Source organism: Rattus norvegicus, chromosome 6 (genome assembly GCF_036323735.1).
Source record: "Rattus norvegicus strain BN/NHsdMcwi chromosome 6, GRCr8, whole genome shotgun sequence".
NCBI classification, from domain to species: Eukaryota; Metazoa; Chordata; class Mammalia; order Rodentia; family Muridae; genus Rattus; species Rattus norvegicus.
Window position 1 is genome coordinate 136,080,994 of NC_086024.1, and position 20,812 is coordinate 136,101,805.

A 20,812-nucleotide genomic window follows, 5' to 3' on the forward strand; every position below is an offset into this window, starting at 1 on the left:
TAAATACTGGCAGACTTCTCTCTTTTTTTTTTTTTTTTTTTTTTTTGGGTTCTTTTTTTCGGAGCTGGGGACCGAACCCAGGGCCTTGCGCTTCCTAGGTAAGCGCTCTACCACTGAGCTAAATCCCCAGCCCCAAGACTTCTCTCTTAAGCTGTTATCTTTTTACTTGTTTAAAATCCTCCAGTTCCAGAGCTGGATGTCCTGGGTTCAGCCGCCTCAGTTTCGGTCTCAGGTTGAGTTGAGGGTCTGCAGATTTGCCCCTGTGTTTTGTTTGTGCTTGATCCTATCTTCCAGCTCTTAAGACTTTGTATGTGTGTGTGTGTGTGTGTGTGTGTGTGGTGCATGCCTGTGTGTGTGTGTATGTGTGTGTGGTGTATGCCTCTGTGTGTGTGTGGTGTATGCCTCTGTGTGTGTGTGTGTGTGTGTGTGTGTGTGTGTGTGTGTGTGGTGCATGCCTGTGTGTGTGTGGGGGGTGCATGCCTGTGTGTGTGTGGGGGGGTGCATGTCTCTCTCTGTGTGTGTGTGTGTGTGTGTGTGTGTGTGTGTGTGTGTGTGTGTGTGTTCTGGGGTTTGTGTGAAAGTACCAAATGTACGTGAAACCCAGAGGAAGCTGGTGTAAAGTTGTCCTGGAGCTGGAAGTACAGGCTCAGTGACTTCTTGTAAGGGGGCTGGGATCCAAACTCAGGTCCTCTCTGAAGGGGCACTGCTCTTACCTCAGGGCCAGCCCATCAGCCCTCTTTCGGGCTTTTCAAGCTAGCATTAAACTGATCGCAATTAGGGCCTGTGGGACTCAGGCATGGTTTAATGACTTAGAAAACAGGAGTAGTAGAGTTGCCTTGCCAGCCACTCTGCTAGCTCTGACCCGCCCCACAGGCTTCCTGGCAGCCATTGCCCCACGTGGGACCACGCCTTTGACTCCTTAGCCATCTTTCTCTAGGGACTTGAAAGGGGAAAAAAATAACATTTTTTTAAAAATCTCTAATTTATGGTTGTGACATTTTCTTCTTGGAATTAAGAATCTATAATATGTTACAGCAGTAAGATTAAAAAGGGGGTTGAAATATTTGCAAAATGAAAGTTAATATATGGCTACTTTTGGTCACTTAAAAAGTGGCAAGAAAACTGTCACCTAATTCATTTCTAGTCACATTGTCATTAAGGGGTCACTCCTGCCCAGCAGTTAACTCTTTCCCTTTGTGAAGTGGGGCTAATAGTGTGTGTGTGTCTCCTTATTCACTAGTCTTTCCCACCCAGGGTGTATGCTGTAAAGTCTAGGCTGGTTGGCCTGTGCCTAGTGTTCCCTGCCTGGCTTTGGCCATTGGTACTGAACATGTGGCAGGAGGCTGGCTCCCTGGCTTTATCAGCTCTCCTTGTAGGCATTCAGGGCTGGTGTGCGCCCGTGTCAGCAGCCACAGGGACTGCTCCTGCTCAGCGGTCAGTCTCTAGAGCCTGCAGAGTATCACCCTTCTAACTTGGTCATGTATTCTTCCTTGAGCAACTGAAATGCTTCTGTATTACTGTGTCACTGTTTCCCACATTCAGTATTTGCTTATCCTAAGGGACAGTTCAACTTGAAACAGGGTGAATACATGCCTGAGTCCTTATTTCTATAACTTCTCAGCCATATGGTTCTGCAGTCACTTGGGGCAGTGTAAATGCAAGGCTTGTGCTAAGCCCAGAGTGTTTCCTTCTCTGTTCTGACTAACCCTAGACCTAGGCCTGGAAGCTTCTAGCTTCTGTACAATCTAATCTTCCAAGATGACTGATTCAGTCTGGCTTCTCTCAACTTCTGCCTGAATTGCTCTGCCTGGCCTCATACTAACTTTGACAGTCTGTTCTAATCTTCTGTTCTAATCTTCTTTTCCCATGGGAGTTGGGCACATCCTGTCTCTGACTCACTCTGTCAGATCTTTCTCTGGTTCATCACTTTGTCTGCTCCTCAATTAGACGTCACTTTCAGACATGGGCACTTCCTTCCACAAACTAACCTTACCTTCATTGTTAGGGATTGTAAGGACTTGTCTGTATTCCAGCCAGATCACACTGTAATGCAGAGCATGTCTGCATTCGGGCTACATCGCACAGACCTAGAAGGGCTATGGATGTGATCCCTTGCTAGAGCAGCCATGTTGCTGGATTAAAATTCCTCTACAGGTTACACCAATTGTTACTTATGAATTGAAGTGTGTTTTTAGGTATTCTTAGAGACAGTCAAATGCCACCTGTAGCCAGCAAAGCCTCCTGATTGCTGGCTACGGTGTGTGGCCTGTGGCAGAGCCTCCTGATTGCTGGCTACGGTGTGTGGCAGAGCCTCCTGATTGCTGGCTACAGTGTGTGGCAGAGCCTCCTGGTTGCTGGCTACGGTGTGTGGCAGAGCCTCCTGGTTGCTGGCTACGGTGTGTGGCAGAGCCTCCTGATTGCTGGCTACGGTGTGTGGCAGAGCCTCCTGGTTGCTGGCTACGGTGTGTGGCAGAGCCTCCTGGTTGCTGGCTACGGTGTGTGGCAGAGCCTGTCCCCCTTGCTTTCTGGTGCTCCCTCCTCATCTTAAACCTCTTTGCTGCCACCTGCAACTGCCTGTTCTTCTCAGCAGTCCTGGTGCCCTTTGTGGGAAGTGGGGTCTAGAGGCCCTGGGACTCTTGCCGATGTGGGCATATGACAGTGTGGGCACCTGCCGGTGTGGACTCTCTGATGTGAACGGTCCTGCTATGGAGCTGCTGATCATCTCTGGCCCTGGAGACTGAAGTGCTCAGCCCTCTCTTGACGTCTAGATGTATTTGAGTCTTACTCTTTTGATTTTATATTTATCGTTTTTCTCTTATGCTGAAACTGGCTCCTAACAAGTTTAGCATATTCACGCACTTGTTTTAACCTGTAGAGTAAATAACAGTATCGCCAACATGAAGCTACTTGCATAGCTTTAGATTTCCCACCGTTCTTAATGTCTGTGGACTGCCAAACAGTTACTTTTTTAAGTCCTTGAGTCATTGGTGTTTCAGTGAAAATGGCCCCATAGTCTCATATATTTGAATGCTTGGTCCCAAGTTGGTGGAACTTCTTGGGAAGGATTAGGAGGTGTTGCCGGAGGCCGTGTGTCACTGGGAGTGGGCTTTGAGGTTTCAAAAGACTCAGGTCATTCCCAGCATCTCTCTCTGTCTCTGTCTCTCTGTCTCTGCCTCTCTCTGTCTCTGTCTCTCTTTCTGTCTCTCTGTCTCTGCCTCTCTCTGTCTCTGTCTGTCTCTCTGTCTCTGCCTCTCTCTGTCTCTGTCTCTCTGTATCTCACTGTTTCTCTGTCTCTGTCTCTGCCTGTCTCCATCTGCCTCTCTCTACCTCCTAGGTATGGATTGGAATGTGAGTTCTCAGCTGCTGCCCCAGCACCATGTCTGCCCACTGCCATGCGTCCTGCCATGATGGTCATGGACTCACCCTCTAGAATAAACCATTTCTTTTCTAAGTTGCTGTGGCTGTGGTGCTTTGTCACAGCGACAGAAAACCTTTCTAAGACAAGCTGTCCTTGCAGTACCATCACTGGTTACACAGTTAGATCACTTGTTTCACTGATTTTACAGAAAGTTCTTTTTCATTTTATTTGTACATTTTATTTGTATTGTGTCTTTACAAAACTTTTTCATGATTCCAAGACACATTTAGATACTTTTCATAAATCTTAGCTTCTCTTCCTAATCCTTCTTCACAGTGACCAAAAAATAGGTAGCCAGTATTTCTCCCGTTTCAGATGGAGATCTTTCTCAGGGACCTGTGTCCTTCCCAGGTAGAGCAATGCCAGGCATCCAGAGGAGAGGGGAGAGTTTGGAGTAGAGCTCCCATCAGAAATGGGGAGCTAGAGAGAATGGAAGGAGCTTATGGAAGCCATTGACTGGAGTGCCACGTTTTAGTCTAAAGTTCTCAATGTGGCCATGTTTCTTCCTCTTTGAATTCATTTTCCTGTAAAGTTAACATTCTAGAAAAGGGAATTACAGACCACCCACTCCCCAATTCCCCCACTCCTCCGCCCCCACACCCTGCTTCCCACTCCCTTCCTGGTAGACAGGCAGTCTCCCCTGCAAAGGTGCTGCCTGATGCTGGAGGCCTGAAGGGTGGCTTGAGCATTGGGCTCTGCTCCTTCCTTTCTGTGCAGAGGCAGGGCTCCAGCTATAGGCCAGGAAAATGATAGGCCTTCATCTAAGAGGGCTGAGCAGTGCTTTAAAACTCCTAGACTGTAGGGCTGGAGGGATGGTTCAGCAGCTAAGAACAGTACGCTCTTCTAGAAGACCTGGTTTTGGTCCCCAGCACCAGTGTTTAGTTAACAGTTGCCTGTAGGACTCCAGTGCCATCATCATCTTACCTCCCTGAGCAGCACGTGTGTGGCACACATACAGGTGAGACAAAGCTGGGATATATAAAAGGTAAAAAATAAGTACATCCTAAAGGTAAATGTCCAAAATTGCTTGAATCTAGACCATCAGGTGACTGTTCTCTTAGAGCTGTAACTCGTATGTATCTGCCTTGAGTTCTTCGCCCCGTCAGTGTGGTGAGCTGGTCTGTTTCATTCTCTTTTTGAATAGGGCTTTTAGAAAGATAACTAATCCTAAGTTGACTGGTTTAGAACCACTGAGAAACCGTACCTCTGGAGGTATTTATGAAGCTGTTTCCAAAAGGGCTCACTAGAGGAGGGAAGTCCACCGTGGCTGCACGGCACACTGGGGTAGTAGAGTAAATAAAAGGAGAAGGTGAGCTGGCCACCAGCACTCCGCTCTCTGCCTCCAGACTGGTTCGTATGAACAACTCCTCGTGTTCCTGCTGCTAGGCCTGCCCTCCCCACAGCATCCACCTGAGCCTTCAGATGGTGAGCTAATGACAGAACAGCCACTGATCAGAAACTAACACACACGTTTCATGGCCTTCTCTGCTGTACTTTGCGGTGTAGGGGCTAGGGGCTGTCTGCCACGGTGCAGCATCTGGCGTCAGGAGTCACAAAGGGAGCTGTGTACCAGAGCACAGCTGAAGCATGGTTCCAGGAGGCCTCCGTACTGTCCGCACACCTGCCACCCCTGACCTCCCCTCCCACCACCACTGCCTCACCGCATGGCACTGAGCCCCTGCTGGACTGGCTGCCAGGCTGCTTTCTCTGCAGGAAAGCCGTTCATCCTTTCTTGCTGGCAGGAGCCATTTTCTTTGTTTATCTGATGCTTCCCTTTTTCGGTTTTCCCCGTGCTTTCCAGTTTTTTGGAACATTCTTTTGTCAGCAGATGTACTTTTGTTTCTAGTTTCTAAGCTCCAAAATTAAAATGTAGCCAAGTCACAGGAGTAGAGACTTAATGTTGAAGGCAGAGGAAGTGTGAAGTCACTGTCCGTTCTGCTGCATCACCTGTGTAAGCCGGCCACCTAAGGCAGCTGACCGGAACCGTAGAATCTGTGTCCTCAGAGGATTAGATACATCTTATGTGGATTAAATAAGGCCCTCAGATACAGTAAATTTCCACCTGAAAATACAGCGGATAGGAAGCACTCAGTCTGCGTGAAGGGCAGCAGAGTCCTGGTCTGGAACTAGGACACCCAGCTATGGCAGGACCTGGGCTCTGGGGCTGCTGCTCCTCACTGCTGGCCTTGGCTGCTCTTCAGGGTCTCATTGTGTGAGAGTGGTTAAGTGCCATGTTCTAACCATGCAGTTCCCTCTCTAACCCCTTCCCTAGGGGTGCCACCATTTCTGTTCGGCAAAAGTTGAGCAAACGTTCTTTTCCCGCTTGATTTTCTTGAGGATGGAAGGGGTGGTGTGGGCATAGCCTCAGGTTCCATCGGTGACCTGCCCTGCCACCCAGATTTGTGTGTGTTCAGCTTCTGGGCATTGGAGACTCCGTGTTATTTCCTCGGCTCCAGCTCTTACACAGTTGACAAAACCCTAAAAGCTGTCTCTTATGCATTTGACTGAACCAGCATAATTTTTCTTTAGTAAAATATATGTAGCATTTCATTAGCTTATAATTGCTAACTCTGAATTTCAGGACAGAGGTATACTATATGTATAGCCATGTAAAAATAAGTGAAATAAAAGTATTTCTATCCAGTCATGGAATCTGATCAAAGGTTTTCATTTTCACAGTCTTCTGTTTGGAGAGATTCCCAACACTAATTTTGCTATTTCTTCTGATGGCTGTGCAGAGCCTGCAGCCTACGGGGATTCCCGAGGATGTCCTTGTGACAAACACTTTAGAAATAACAGGGCCGTCTTAACTATAGGGACTTAATTTTTACACACGGTCTTTTGTTTGAAGCCTTTAAACTAAGTCTTTGTTTGGGTGTGGAGCCCATGGGTATTGTCCCCACCCAGGTGGACGGTGTCCGCTGTCTGCATCAGCTGTCCCCAGAGCCCAGGCTCTGGCTCATGCCCCTGTCCTCTTGGCCCTTGTCCTTTGGTTCCTGTGCTCAGGTGAGCATCTTCTCAGGTCAGAGTCTGCATGACTTCTAGCATCTCTACTCGCTTCTACCTTTGACTTACTGTGTGGTATCGTAGCCTGGGGTAGTATGCCTGCCATTCCCAAGGTTGGTCATGGGGAGCAGTGTTTACCAGGCTATCTATGGAGGGAGCCAGACCTGGCTGTCCCATCTCCTCATTTTTTTTTTTTTTTTGGTTCTTTTTTTGGTTCTTTTTTTCAGAGCTGGGGACCGAACCCAGGGCCTTGCGCTTCCTAGGCAAGCGCTCTACCACTGAGCTAAATCCCCAACCCCCCATCTCCTCATTTTTAAATGAGATCTCTTTCCTAATTTGATATGTGTGTGTTTGACCTCAGAGCCCTTGTGCAGAGGTCAGAATACAACTTGCAGGATTCGGTTCTCTTCCTCTGCCCTGAGACCTAGGACTGAGCTCAGGTCACCAGAGGTGATGAGGTCCTGCCGTCTGCTCAGCAGCCCTGCAGCCTAGTTGTTCTACATCTTTATTCTAAACGTTTGTGTATGGGTGTTGTGTCTGCATGCGTGTCTGCGCTGTGTGCACGCCAGGCGAGACCCCCAAGAACTAGAGTCACAGATGGCTGTGAGCCGCCATGTGGGTGCTGGGCATTGGGCTCAGATCCTCTGAAGAGCAGCATGAATCCTCGACTGTCGGGCCATCTTTCCAGCCCAGGCTTTTTGGTTTGTTTGGTTTTGTTTGTTTGTTTTGAGACAGGGTTTCCTTATGTTCTATCCCTGGTTAGCCTGGAGTTCACTGTGTAGATCCAGCCAGCCTTGAAAGCAGGGAGCTGCCCCACCTAAGCTTTTAGCCCTTTTCTTTTTTCTCACGTTTTGAAAGATGGTCAAACTGTGGAAGGCTAGGTAACAAGACCTTGTTTGTTGTTGTTGATGTTTGTTTGTTTTAATTAACTATAGCTGGGTGTGGTGGCACACATCTCTAGTCCTAGCACTCAGGAGGCAGAGGCGGGTATCTCTCTGAGTTTGAGGACAGCCAGGGATAAGCAGAGAAAACACCACTGTGTGTGTGTGTGTGTGTGTGTGTGTGTGTGTGTGTGTGTGTGTGTGTACACATATGTATACATATAGATACATATATATGGTGAGGGTGTAATATGGTGTGGGTGTGAGTGCTATAGTGCTCTTCTTCCACCCTGTAGATCTCAGGAATCAGTCTTACGTTGTTAGATTTTTTTTTTGGCAAACATCTTTCAGCCCACTGACCACCCCCACCTCATAGTTTTAAAGACAGGGTCTTATGTAACTTGGGCTAGCCTCACACATGCTAGGCAACCATTGAGCTCCATTTCAAACCACCTTCCCTACCTTGAGGTCACAGAAGGCTTCTGTGTTTGTTGTGGTCAAGAGCAGAGGAAGCTGTTTCTTACCCATGGTTAACCTGGCAGAGACATAGAGGTAGGTCAGTAGCTCCAGCCATGGGGAGGCCGCCTGTGGGCTGTGCACATCTCAGGCCGCCCTCGGGATTCCCTCATGAAGCTGCCACTTCTGCAGCCTGCCCACCGGCAATTTCTCTGCACGTCTGACATGCTTCAGAGCAAAGAGTACCACATTTCCATGGAGACCAAAAGCATCAATACCTCAGGTTTGGAGGACTACCTGTGCCTTTATCACATGGTCTTTGTTTTGTCTTTACATTTTTTTAAAGATTTATTTATTTTATGTATGTGAATACACTGTAGCTGTCTTCAGACACACCGGAAGAAGGCATCGGATCCCATTACAGATGGTTGTGAGCCACCATGTGGTTGCTGGGAATTGAACTCAGGACCTCTGGAAGAGCAGTCAGTGCTGTTAAACACTGAGCCACCTAGTCTTTACATTTTAAAACCCCAAAATCATTCTGATTTTAGGGCCTTGGAAAACTAGGCTGCTGTCTACATTGACCTGAAGACTTCTTGCTAATCCTGGAACCCTTAATCTATGGTGTGTGCCCTAGAGAGATTTGTCCGTGTGCCTCAGGAGAGATGAGTTGGGATGTAGAGAGCTGACTGCGCGTTATATAGAAGCTAGAACACCATTGTGCATGATACGTCCCATTACCACAGCAAGAGGGCGAAGTGTACGCCATAGCAAACATGGAAGTGTCTATGATGCTAGAGCCAGGGCAGGGTACTGACAGGAAGAGACGGGAGCCGCACGTGGTGGCTCACGCCCGTAGTCCAACCTCTGAGAGGCTGAGGGGATGTCAAGGACTGGAGGTCATTTTCGTAAGTCTGAGGCTTGGACTTGAGTCTGAGTCTGTTTAGAATTACAGCACTTTGTTCCGGCCTGCTTGGCTCCAGGCGTGCCTAGACATACATGTAGTCAAAGCATCCATACACATTAAATAAAAGTTTTTAAATATGAGTGTTAGTAATACCTTAAACAGAAAGTTCAGGTGCTGTTTACATTTGGAGAGAGGTGGGAGGGGACAAGGAAGGGGTAGCATGCAGGGCGGTCTGCACGTGGGGTTAGAACCTACCAAACCCTCCCCAAAGCCCTGACCTCAGCCGTGCTGACCGCTTGAGAGGGAGGTGGAGGCAGCTCTCTAAGCGGCTGTGAAGGAGCCGTGACCACCCTGGCTCCTCAGCTCTCATGCTGCTGTCCGGCCTGACCGCTGAGCTGAACATTAAAGGTTAAACCAGAAAGTGAGTCTTACTCTCTTTCAAGATTTATGTACTCTAGATCTCTTGTATTTCCACATGAATTTAAATATTACCCTACTAAATTCTACATTACAAAGCACCGAGGATCATTCCTGGGCCGTGCCATGCACTCCTGCACCACACAGGGTCCCATGCCCCTCCTCAGGGGCACAACAGCGTGCAGGAAACTTTCTGAAGCACAGCAGACCATGGTGTCCTTGTCTGTGAGTTGGAAAGTGGGAAAGTGCAGGCATTCATGTTCTGAACAGGATCCTCAGGTTGACATCCGACCTCAGTGCACAGCATACCATTGACGCTGGTTCTGTGGGAGACCACCCTCCCCTAATTGAGCTAGCAAGCATGATTTAAAAAAAAATCTTAAATATAGCTTAACTGTGTTGCCTGTAGAATCACAGTTACTATACTGTGCATGCGTGTGTGCATGTGTGTTTTAGGAAGTGAAGCTGAAGGAGGTTGGGAGTGGCAAACACCTTTAATGCCTGCACTCGGGAGGCAGAAGCAGGCAGAGTTCTGTGAGTTTGGGGCTGGCCTGGTCTACACAGAGACACTATGTCTTGGTGGGAGTGGGGGAAGGTGTCGGAAAAGAAGAAGAAACCATGTGATTCCTGTGGCATATCATCACTGTGTCGTCTGTGTCCCTGTGGAGAAACTGTTCATATTTCTTACAGGTAAAAATAATTAGCTATTAGTGTTAAGCTGTGTGATAAAACTCAGAAGATAGCATGAGTGAAAGATACTTGAATAAAAAGTAGCATAGACCAATAAATAATAATAGTTCACGTTTTCATGTGCTGGTAAGAGAGTTCTTCAGGATACATTGTTGGCACCAAATGAAAACTATGGCTTAATTCAGATATTGGACACAGTTTGTGGAGGGAGACAGGGCTGCTTGCTTGTGCTGGATCACCACACGATGCTCTAAGCATGAGAAGTTAGTATGCATGCTGGGTAGTTCTAGTCAGAGAATGTGGAGTTATCTTGGTTGTTTTCTAAGGATGTGCACTATTTTAATAAAATGAGGATCTCAGGTCCTGATTGTCCACAGCTCGCAGCACTGTGTCCCTTTAGCATCAGTGGTGAATGTGACCTGCTGTATCTACTGTGTGCTCAGAATCACAGGCTAATCAAATTTAAATTGTATTATTTTGAGTAAATTATTTTTGTATTAGTTTATGTTCAGATTTTATATTAAGATGGGAAATTCATTCCCCTTAATACAAGCCCAGTGTTTGTCCTACTTTTAAATGGTATAGCAACCATCATTCTCTAATTCCAGAATATTCTTACCTTTCCACTGAGGTACTCCACACCCCCTAGCAGTACCTGTCCTGTTATCTTTAACAAAATCCCTAAAACTTGATTTTACCTGGAGCCAAATAAAACCCCTGGAGCTAATGCTGGGGTAAAAGCCTGCTAGCGCAGAGAGGCAGAGAAGTGCCCGGCTGGACTTCCTGCTCAGCTGACATCCCCAAAGGAAAGCCACCATCCAGGCCTCTACTAAACCCTCAAACCAAGCGGCCCTCCCTTCTACTTCCTGTCTATCCCTTCTCCTGACTTCCTCTTACTCTGTTTTCTTCCTAAGTTCACTTCCTGTCAGCTAGGTGCTTGTTTTACCTCTTGACTTTATTTAATCCTGCTTACAGTAAACAAAAACTTCTTGGATAAGGATGCGTCTGCACCACAACTAGAAACAAGTCTTTTCAGCACAATTTTGGGGTTCATAATGTGATCAAATATCCCGCAACACTGGTCCCTGCTGCTCAGATGGCTTTCTCGGGCTGCCACTGCTGGTGGGCACATGGCACACAAGCCTGCTGCTCCCGTTCCTAAGGTTCCTTGTTCTGAAGCCACCTACTTCACCCCACTGAGCTCGAGTGGCTGTGCGAAGATCGTTAGAAGCCTGAAGGCGGCTCTAGAGATCTGCAGGGGGATTTGGTGAATCCTGACAGACCTGCGTGTGCTTGGTGTAGCTTTTCCTTGTGTGTGTGTGTGTGTGTGTGTGTGTGTGTGTGTGTGTGTGTGTGTGTGTGTGTGTGTTTTAATCTGTTTGCTTTTCTTTGGCATTTTACAAAAACAAAGACCTGCAACTTGTAATCTTTGCTTGTTTCTGTGGAGCACAGCCTGCGGTAGAAAGAGAAAGATTATCCCTCACTAGCTCGGTCCTTCTGCGGTGCGCTGGTCTGAATAAGAATGGTCTCCCTAGACTGTATTTTAATGCTTAGGGAATGGCATGAGGAGGCGTGACCGTGTTTGAATGGGTGTGGCCTCAGAGGAAGCACGTTGAGGGTGAACTTTAGGTTTTTATGCCCTAGCCAGGCCCAGTGGTTCTCTCTTTCTGCTGCCTTTGGAACCAAATGTAGAACTCCCAGCCACCTCTCCAGCACCATGTCTGCTTGCCACCGTGCTTCCCACCGTGGGACCAAAGAACTAAAGCCCTGAACCTGTAAGCTTGCTTCACTTACGCGCTGTCTCTTTGAAGAGTTGCTGTGGTCATGGATTCTCTTCACAGCAATAAAAACCCTGACCTAGACCGACCGTGGACCAGGAGTGGAGTGTTGGCGGTGACGGGCTAGACCGGGTGGCTTCTCCTTGGCGGAACGTGGACTTGGGGTCTTTGGATTAGGAAAGCAGTTGGGTGCTTTAAGTGGGGCTTAATGGATTACACTGTTAGAAGCAGGGAAGACAGTGAGTGGTGCTGGGCTAATGCAGACTATGATGGCCTGGCTCAAGAGGTCTGAGAAAAGAATGTTAGTATGTAACCTAGAGCTTGTCCCTTCTTGTGATATTTTGACACTTTCTGGCCGTGCCCCCCCCCAATCTTTCTGAGGCTATATTAGAGTTAGATGAACAGCTTGGCAGAGGAAATCTCCAGACGGTCTAGTGCTAACTGTGCTGCCTGGTTATTAGTGGGTGAGCTTATGCAGATTTATAATGAAAAGGAGCAATCTGGGTAAGGAAAATAACAAAACGTGCAGTTTGAGGAGAAAAGGAGCACCAGGAAGTATAGCATCGAGTCCACTGTTGAAGGGGCAGACAGATTAAAGGAAAGTGTGCTAAAAGAGTAAAAGAAGTGGGCTCAGGACAAGACCCCATACAGCTACGCTTCCAACTTTAGAAAAGGAGTCTTAAAAAGCACAGGTTAAGGAGTGCTGACCTTTAATCCCAGCACTCGTGGAGGCTGAGAGAGGTGGATCTCTGCGTTGAAGGCAAGCCTGGTTAAAGAGGGAGTTCCAAGACAGCCAAGCTTGGGCAGTGAAGGAAACCATCAAACTGAAGGCTGGTGAAAGTGTATTTGAGCAAGGAGCCATGTTCCCCCATAAGCAACAAGGGGCCATGTTCCCACATAAGCAAACAGTAGGACTTGGCTGCTTTGGTCACGTGGTTCTGGCTTTAGTCAAGAATATAAGAAATGGGTTTGCAATCTCCCTCCATAACTAAGGAAAGCTGCTGAGGCCAGGTTTGTCAGGGCTGTTCCCACATGGAGGTCTAGAGAGGCCACTGTGTGAGGCTGTGAAGGTGAAGCCTGGGTTGCCTTGGGGACCCCAGGTTGATGGAACTGCCAGAGCTATGGAATACTTACAAGGAAAGCTGCAGGGTGGGTGTGGAATCAACCCAGGAGAGAGAGGTGTGTTTCAGTCAACAAACCTGAATCAAGGTGGAGGTTTGAAGACTACTTGACGTCAGACGTGGAGATGCAGAGTTTAGAGTTTGCCCAGCTGGCTTTTGGTCTTGCTGTAGTCTAGTATTTCCTCACTGTGTTCCCTCCTCTCCTTTTTGGAATGGTGATGTATAGTCTGTGCTGTCATATGTTGGAAGTGTGTGATCTGCTTTTTGACTTTGATTGTATAGAGAGGTACAGTTAAGAGATGCCCTGAGTCTCAGAAGACTTTGGACTTTTAAACAGGGTTGAGACTGACAGGCCATTTGAAGTTGGACTGAATACATTCCTGCCCGTGATATGGCTTCAAGCCTGTGGGGGCCAGGGAGTGGGGTGTGATGGTTTGAATAAGAATGGTCCCCATAGGGGTTGGGGATTCAGACCCTGGGTTCAGTCCCCAGCTCCGGAAAAAAAAAGAAAAAAGAAAAAAAAAAAAGAATGGCCCCCATAGGCTCATGGTAGGCTGTGTAAAGTTACCCTTGGGTGATTCAGATTCAGATCTCTCTGTCCCCATACCTTGTTTCAATCTAGACATGGCATTGTGATGCTTATACCAAGAATCTCCTGTCTCAGGTTTGTGTAAATAGTTCTTACCATTTATCCTCTGCCTTGTCAATAATGCTGATCATCCAATTAATAGCTGGACAGAATAGAAAATAGGGTGGGGCATCCTCCAGTGAGAGGAGGAGAGAAGGAGGTCAGAACCCGGGAGAATGGAGGGATTGGAATGATGACGAAGGGGTCTGAAGAGCCAGGTTAATAATGGTATGCAGGGGGGTTGGGGATTTAGCTCAGTGGTAGAGCGCTTGCCTACCAAGCGCAAGGCCCTGGGTTCGGTCCCCAGCTCCGAAAAATAGAAAAGAAAAAAAAAATGGTATGCAGGGGGCTGGAGAGATGGCTCAGTGGTTAAGAGCACCCGACTGCTCTTCCAGAGGTTATGAGTTCAATTCCCAGCAACCACATGGTGGCTCACAACCATCTGTAAAGAGATCTGATGCCCTCTTCTGGTGTATCTGAAGACAGCTACAGTGTACATATATATAATAAATAAATAAATCTTAAAAAAAAAATAATGGTATGCAGGTATCATGGGGCGGGGCTCGGAGTAGCCAGTTACCACAGATGTTTAAGATACATCATTTAACTGCTCAACTATTGAGGTGTAGACTTAAGTAAATCTTGGTTTATTTGTTAAGTTATTGGAGATTGGCTTAAGGTAAGTAAGTACAGCCACCAGATTGATTTACTGTTTACATTTATAGTAAGAGTAATTCTTTTTTTTTTAAAGATCTATTTTTTGTTTTATGTATGTGAGTACACTGTCCCTGTCTTCAGACACACCAGAAGAGGGCATCAGATCCCATTACAGATGGTTGTGAGCCAGCATGTGGTTGCTGGGATTTGAACTCAGGACCTCTGGAAGAGCAGTCGGTGCTCTTAACCGCTGAGCCATCTCTCCAGCCTAGAATTACTCATTTCACATATTCTTTTTCATTTATGTGCATTGGTGTTTTGCCTACATGTATGTCTCTGTGAGGGTGCCAGATGTCCTAGAGTTGGAGGAGTTACAGACAGTTGTGAACTGCCATGTGGGTACTGGAAATTGAACATGGGTCCTTTGAGAAAAAAAACAGCCAGTGCTCTTGACCCCTGAACTGTCTCTCCAATCTCAACCCATATTTTAATGCTTGGGGAGTAGCATTAGGAAGGGTGGCCTTGTTTGAGTAGGTGTGGCCTTGTTGGAGAAAGTATGTCACGCATTGGGAATGTCCCCAGAGTTTCAAATGTCCAAGACAGAACCATTCGCTCTTTCTGCTGCCTCAGAACTCAGCCGCCTCTCCAGCACCATGCCTGCCTGGGTGCTGCCACGCTTCTGCCATGATGGTCATGGACTGAACCTCTGAACCTGTGAGCCAGCCCCAATTAAATGTTGACCTTTATAAAAGAAGTTGCTGTGGTCGTTTCATAGCAATAGAAACCATAACTAAGACACTTAGAAATAGAAACTCTGTTACCTTTATCTCTTTCATAAGACCCGTGCTTGGCATAGCTTCCTGAGCACTGCAGAGCAGAGCACCAGACCAAAGCTATGAGGAGCTGAAAACTTTGGTTCTCACGTTGCACAAAATTAGATCAGTTTTCTGTCCCCGAAGTCAGTTTGTCACAGAAACTATTTGAGGTGAGTGGCTCAGGCCTTGCCTTTTTATTAACTCAATAAGGACATACTGAGCCCTCCATGGCTTCTAGCACTGCTCTGAACACGTGGGTTATCAGTCAACTAAAGAGATCCAAATTCCATCCCCTATCCCAGTCTGCTGCTCACCAGTGGGAAAGCACAGAAGATTGCTTGGAGCTCCTTCAGAGGAAGGAGGGGACACTGTGAAGTTGGCTGTTAGGGATACTGGAGTGTCCCCAGGGATGTAGAATGGTTGGTGGCAGGCAGCCAGTGAGCTCTCTGAGATCTTCCATGCAGGCTCTTTTCACACACAGCTCAGAAAGGTAAGCTGCCATTCCTGTGAACAAGCCTCTCAAATGCAGGCTGCAAGCCCTCACTGATCCCTTGAAGTAGGCTTGAAAACTTACTTTTACACATCCGTAGATTTCACACACGGCTTCTTAATGTTACCGCAGCAGCCTTCTCTTTCATTAAAGCTCACTCAGGTGTGGCTAGACCATCGGTTCATTAATTTACCTGCTGCTGACAGCCATTTCTGTATATCCCTAGCCATGAAACATTTGAACGGCAGAAAGCTGTACATGAACAGGGAGTAGGGAAGGCGAGGACTTGGCTCTGCCCCAGCTCCCCCGAGTATTTGTGTCTGCTCTGCCTCTGCTCTGCGGGCCGCTGGTCCTGGTTCATAGCTCAGAGTCCTAGACAGCAAGAGCTCAGACACCATGAGCTGACAGGAGCTGACCTGTTTGGGTTTGGAGGGTTTTATTTTTATGTTTGTTTTCTGTTTGTTTTTGAGATGGTTTTCATGGATCCCAAACTCGCTGTGTATGTGAGGCTGACCTGGTCCTCCAGCCTTCACCTCCCGTGCTAGGAGTACAGGTGCCACCATGACCCACTTCATCTGATGCTAGGAGTCAAATCCAGGCCAACTCCACCAGCTGAGCCATAGTCACGTCCAGTCAAAGCCAGGCGTTTTTTTTTTTTTTTTTTTTTTTTTAAAGCAGGAAAAGCAAAGTGGGCAAGGCTACAGTGTGTGTTTTTTTTTTTGGTTCTTTTTTTTTTTTTTTTTTTTTTTCTTTTTTTTTTTCCGGAGCTGGGGACCGAACCCAGGGCCTTGCGCTTCCTAGGTAAGCGCTCTACCACTGAGCTAAATCCCCAGCCCCTACAGTGTGTTTTTTAAGAGAGCTGGTAACTTTTGAAAGAGCCGGTTTAGTTGCAGGTCATGGCATGCGGAGGAAAAGGATTGGGAGTGCAAAGACAGGAAAGTAAACTGTATTTCCGAGGCCACCACTGGTGTCTTTCTCTGACCTGCTGAGACAAAGTATGTCAGTGCCTGTGTGCCAGCCACCCAGAGAGGTCTCTGAGGAACTTCACAGTTTACTGACATCACTACAGTCCATCAGTCACAATTCCTTGTTCTAAAACTTAGCACTGATGGTGGAATATCCAGAAAGTAAGGAGAGAAGCCAGCCTTTCTACGACCATCTGGGTTATCAGCAAGTGCTGGCAAATACTGAAGGTGATTACTTAGGGTTAGTGGGTATTTATTGATGCTAGCTATAATTTTCATTAAAGTCCATCTGTCCTTAGGAACCTGGTCAACTGCTTTATTTTGACCTCAGGGCTCAGCTGGCGGAGTGGCCTAGTCTGGGGTCTTTGTAGCTGAGGTGGGGAGCATGCATCCTGTCCATCATGTCCATCACGTCCATCATGTCCATCACGTCCATCCTGTCCATCATATCTATCACATCCATCACGTCCATCCTGTCCATCATGGCAGGTGGAAGGCAGAGAAACTGGCAGCCAGGTGGGGGAAGGGAACCTGCCCAGGGGCTCAGGAGACCCATCCAGCCCATGTCCCTCTGCCAGGCCTGTCCGTCAGCCCCAGGAAGGCTGTGTTCCCCACAGGCCGCATGTGACAATACCATGGCTCTGTCGTGTGTGGGCTGGCTCAGGGCGCTCCAGGCTGGGTAAACTGAGGGCAGAAACAAGGGCCTTTTGTCCTGCAGGCACACTCACACATGACTCTTCTGGTCTGGTTATACCTCCCCTTCAGTAAGTTCTGCTGGGACAAGGGATAGTGTTCTAGACACAGGCCCAAGAAGGCAGTCATGGTCAGGAAGCTAACCAGAAAATAAGCTGGCCAAGAATGGCTGTTGCTGGGGCTGAAGAGACGGACGGCTCAGTGGTTACGAATGCCTACTTGGAGAGGACCCAAGTTTGACACCCATGTTAGGTAGACTGTAAACACTTGTAACTCCAGCTCTCGAGGACCAATGCCTTGGGTTCCAAGGGTGTCTTCACTGCCGTGTCTCCACACGCAGATCACACACACACATAATTAAAAACAAAATAAACCTTAAGAAGAGTAGCCGTGAGATTGTGGTGCAGAAGGATACTCTGTGTGTGTTAAAGAGTCTTGCCAGTGCAATCCCCTAAGGGTATTTTTCAGGGAGTATTTTGAATGGCAGTGTTGACACGGTCGGGTACTTGGTCCTGTCTTCTTCCATGGCAGAGTGAGGCCGGGAAGGGACCCGCGGGCCTCGGCACGGGGGCTTTTCTCAGCCATGTGTTGGGCCTGCTATGGACTCGGGAGGACTGAGCTCTCATCACCTTCCTTTCTCCTGGCAGAATTTCTCCTCCCTAAGATGGAGCCAAGCAAGAAGATGGGTGCTGCTGGCGCAGCGCAGCCCAACCCACCCCTCAAGCTGCAGCCCGATCGCGGCGCAGCGTCAGTGCTCGTGCCGGAGCAAGGAGGCTACAAGGAGAAGTTCGCGAAGACAGTGGAGGACAAGTACAAGTGCGAGAAGTGCCGCCTGGTGCTGTGCAACCCGAAGCAGACGGAGTGTGGGCACCGCTTCTGTGAGAGCTGCATGGCCGCCCTGCTGAGGTGGGTGCCGTACATGGCTGCAGGCTGCCTGGGAGGGCACCTGCCCACCCTCACCTGTTCCTCCAAGACTTTGAATTTGAACGATTTTCAGTCCGACATGGGAGGGCACCTGCCCACCCTCACCTGTTCCTCCAAGACTTTGAATTTGAACGATTTTCAGTCCGACATGGGAGGCCTCTAGGGTAACTCAGGCACGGCTCACGCCCTGCCTGCCTCACATCCCACCTGCACAGGCCTCTCCCCTGACGTCTCCTTAGTGGTGTTAGCTCTCCGTCCACAGAGCTCCTGCTCCCCCACCTGCACTGCTGTGTTCTGTGCAAGAAGCTTATGTTTTATGGTGGTCAAATGATCATAAGTCCTTAAAGTTGAAGGGTGCCCCTGGCCAGAGTAGAGGAAGGTCGGGGTCACATGCAGAACTGAACAGGTGCTAATTCTGCATGCTTGCCTAGGGGGTACCCAGAGATCTGGGGTACCGAGACCCCAGAAGCTCATGAGTGTGCTGGGATGCTGTGGTAACATCACAGGGCAGGTTGGGAGTTGGAGGACAGAGGCGGAGCCAGCCGAGGAAGAGTTTCCTCATGCAGCTTTGGGTATTTGCTAGACGTTGTGCTTGGCACTCAGATCACCACAGGACACACTGTACCTCAGGACCCTCAGGACATATTAGCTCGAGAAGGAAGGCCACCCACATCCTTTTCTCACTGGTCACTCACCCCTGGGTGCCTGAGACCAAGGCCGAGGCCAGTACAGCTGTGCACCCCACACCCTCATCCCTCCAACTCACTTGTCCCACACAGCACACTTGGTTTTGCTGAGGGTGAAAGGACAGAGTAGGCTCAACACCCAACTCCTGTGGGACAGGACCTGGAAACCGCTTGTGCTCAGGCCGGGCCTGTGATGGGGTTTCCTGCAGGGTAGTGTGGCTGCCCTGGGCAGGTGCCATTAGTGTTTGCATACACAGTGAGCCCTCAGATAGCCGAAGACTAGTGCATCGAGGCCAGAGGACATCAGTGCCTGTGGTGCACCTCCCAGAGGCTCTCCTCCGAGAACCACTGCGGCACTGACATGTCATTCGCATGTCTTCCCAGTGCGACTGAGTGATGAGCGTATCGCATGTTTTAAAGGCCGGTTGCTGCAAGCTAGAGCAGGCCTGACTAAAGGGAAGCGTTTGGTGCTGGGGGCGTGGAGGAGGGAGCTGCCCCTGCTCTAACATATTTACTTTGTTTCCTTCAGCTCCTCAAGTCCAAAATGCACAGCCTGCCAAGAAAGCATCATCAAAGACAAGGTATGCTTGCCCATTCATTTCCTCAGATGAGACTTGCTCTGTAGTTCAGGGCATCCCCAAGCGTAATGGCTCTTCCTGCCTCGGCCTCTGAGTACAGGGTACGCCACCATTCTGGGCTTTTTTAGGTGGCTGACACATTTCACATAGCTTGTGTTTGGTGCTGTGGAATTCAGTTTAAATTTTTACTCAATTTCTTATTGGAAGGAGGTGCACATGTGCTGTGCTGTGGTGTTCATGTAGAGGTCAGAGTACAACCTTGTGGAGTTCTCTCTTCTTTTAAGTCGGTCTAGGGATCAAATTGAGGTTGCCAGCCTTGCAGAGAAAGTACTTTTCAATGATACAATGTATCAAAATTCAGTTGTTTTACTTTAAAAAAAAAAAAAGTTGCACACCTTTAATCCCAGTGCTTTCTGGGAATTGGAGGCCAGCCTGGTCTACAGAGCAAGATTCAGGACAGTCAGGGCTACATAATAGAGACCTTTTCTCAGAAGCAGTTATTATGTCCGTGCGGAGGTGAGGGTAGGAGGCTAGCTTAAGCCGGCCTTGAGCTACTCAGTAGCTGAGGTCCTGTCCCCATCTCCCAAGGCCTGGGATCCCAGGTGTGCACTCCCACATCCAGCTTTTGCAATACTAAAGATCTGACTCAGGGCTTCAGCTACTCTAGGTAAGCACACCACTACTGAGTTAGATCTCCGGTCCCTTGGGGTTGGTTGGTTGGTTTGTTGGTTTGAGACAGGGTTTCACTGTGCAGCTCTGGCAGGCCTTGAAATCACAGAGACCTACCTCCCTCTGCCTCCACATATGCAAAGTCCCTTGGTTTTTTCCCTTGGTTTGTTTTGATGTTGGAGATTGGATCTTCCACTGTGGCCCAGACTGGCCTTAAAGTCATATCGGCTCTCCTGCCTCAGCCTCCTAGGGTCGCAGACCTGTCCCACAACACTCAGCTCTTAGTTTGACAATGGTGCTGCATGCTCCAAGGCCCAGCGTGTGCTGTGTGAGCGCCTGGGCAGACTGGGTGTAGGGAAAAGTCAAACGGCCGTCAGTCTTCAGCCGTGATTTCTCGAGGCAGGCTGTCCTCTAGTCACTTGCTTTGCACATAACAGTATCAGTCTGACCTGCTAATTCATGGCAAGCTGTGTCCGGAGCTGTGAGAAGTGCTGAGATGCCTGTCAGGGCAGTGGCTGGCTGTGGCACTGCTGTCTTAGAGCATTCTGTCTCATACAGACACTAGGTTTTACCTCAGACATGCCACTGGGAAGGGGCTGTTTAAATTTGTTCTTGCTCCCCCTTACAGCGTCTTAAAGTTCTCAGACACTGAATGAGATCAGCTGCCCTCTGACCCCGCATGGCTGTCAGCATTGGCACACTTAGGGTGGCTACCACTGAGGCCTCCCCTATCTTCTTCCAGAAAAACCCCATCCCTTCCCTTTTCTCTGGCACACGGCCACCCACGTACTTCTAAGCCCTTCCAGGTACATTTGTAGCTTGAAACAGCTCATTCTTAAGGACTTAAATATCAATACAAATGTGTGTGATTCCAATATTTTGATTAATGAACCTAACAGTTTTTAAATGTAGGCTATTAAATTCCACACTAAGAATCTTGCTCTGGGGTTTCCTGTCCAAAGCACTTACAAGTGCTGGACTTGCTGGTCAGGGCAGCCGGGTGAGGCTGCTTGGCCACAGGGCCCTGTCTGCT

The 20,812-nt window shown here is 48.4% G+C and overlaps 1 protein-coding gene across 10 annotated transcripts in view; it reads left to right on the forward strand.

Moving 5' to 3' along the window:
* Traf3 (Tnf receptor-associated factor 3) overlaps positions 1–20,812 on the forward strand; it is a 103,267-nt gene that overhangs the window by 55,897 nt on the left and 26,558 nt on the right. For 8 of the 10 annotated variants that reach the window (XM_039112591.2, XM_039112585.2, NM_001395112.1 and 5 more), the window contains 2 exons: positions 17,570–17,828; positions 19,062–19,113. In XM_039112591.2, the coding sequence (XP_038968519.1) occupies positions 17,587–17,828; positions 19,062–19,113 (294 nt within the window). In that variant the 5' untranslated portion in view covers positions 17,570–17,586. Of the gene's footprint in view, positions 1–19; positions 8,045–17,569; positions 17,829–19,061; positions 19,114–20,812 lie in introns of those variants that run through there. The other 2 variants (XM_039112583.2, XM_039112584.2) reach the window with 1 other exon arrangement.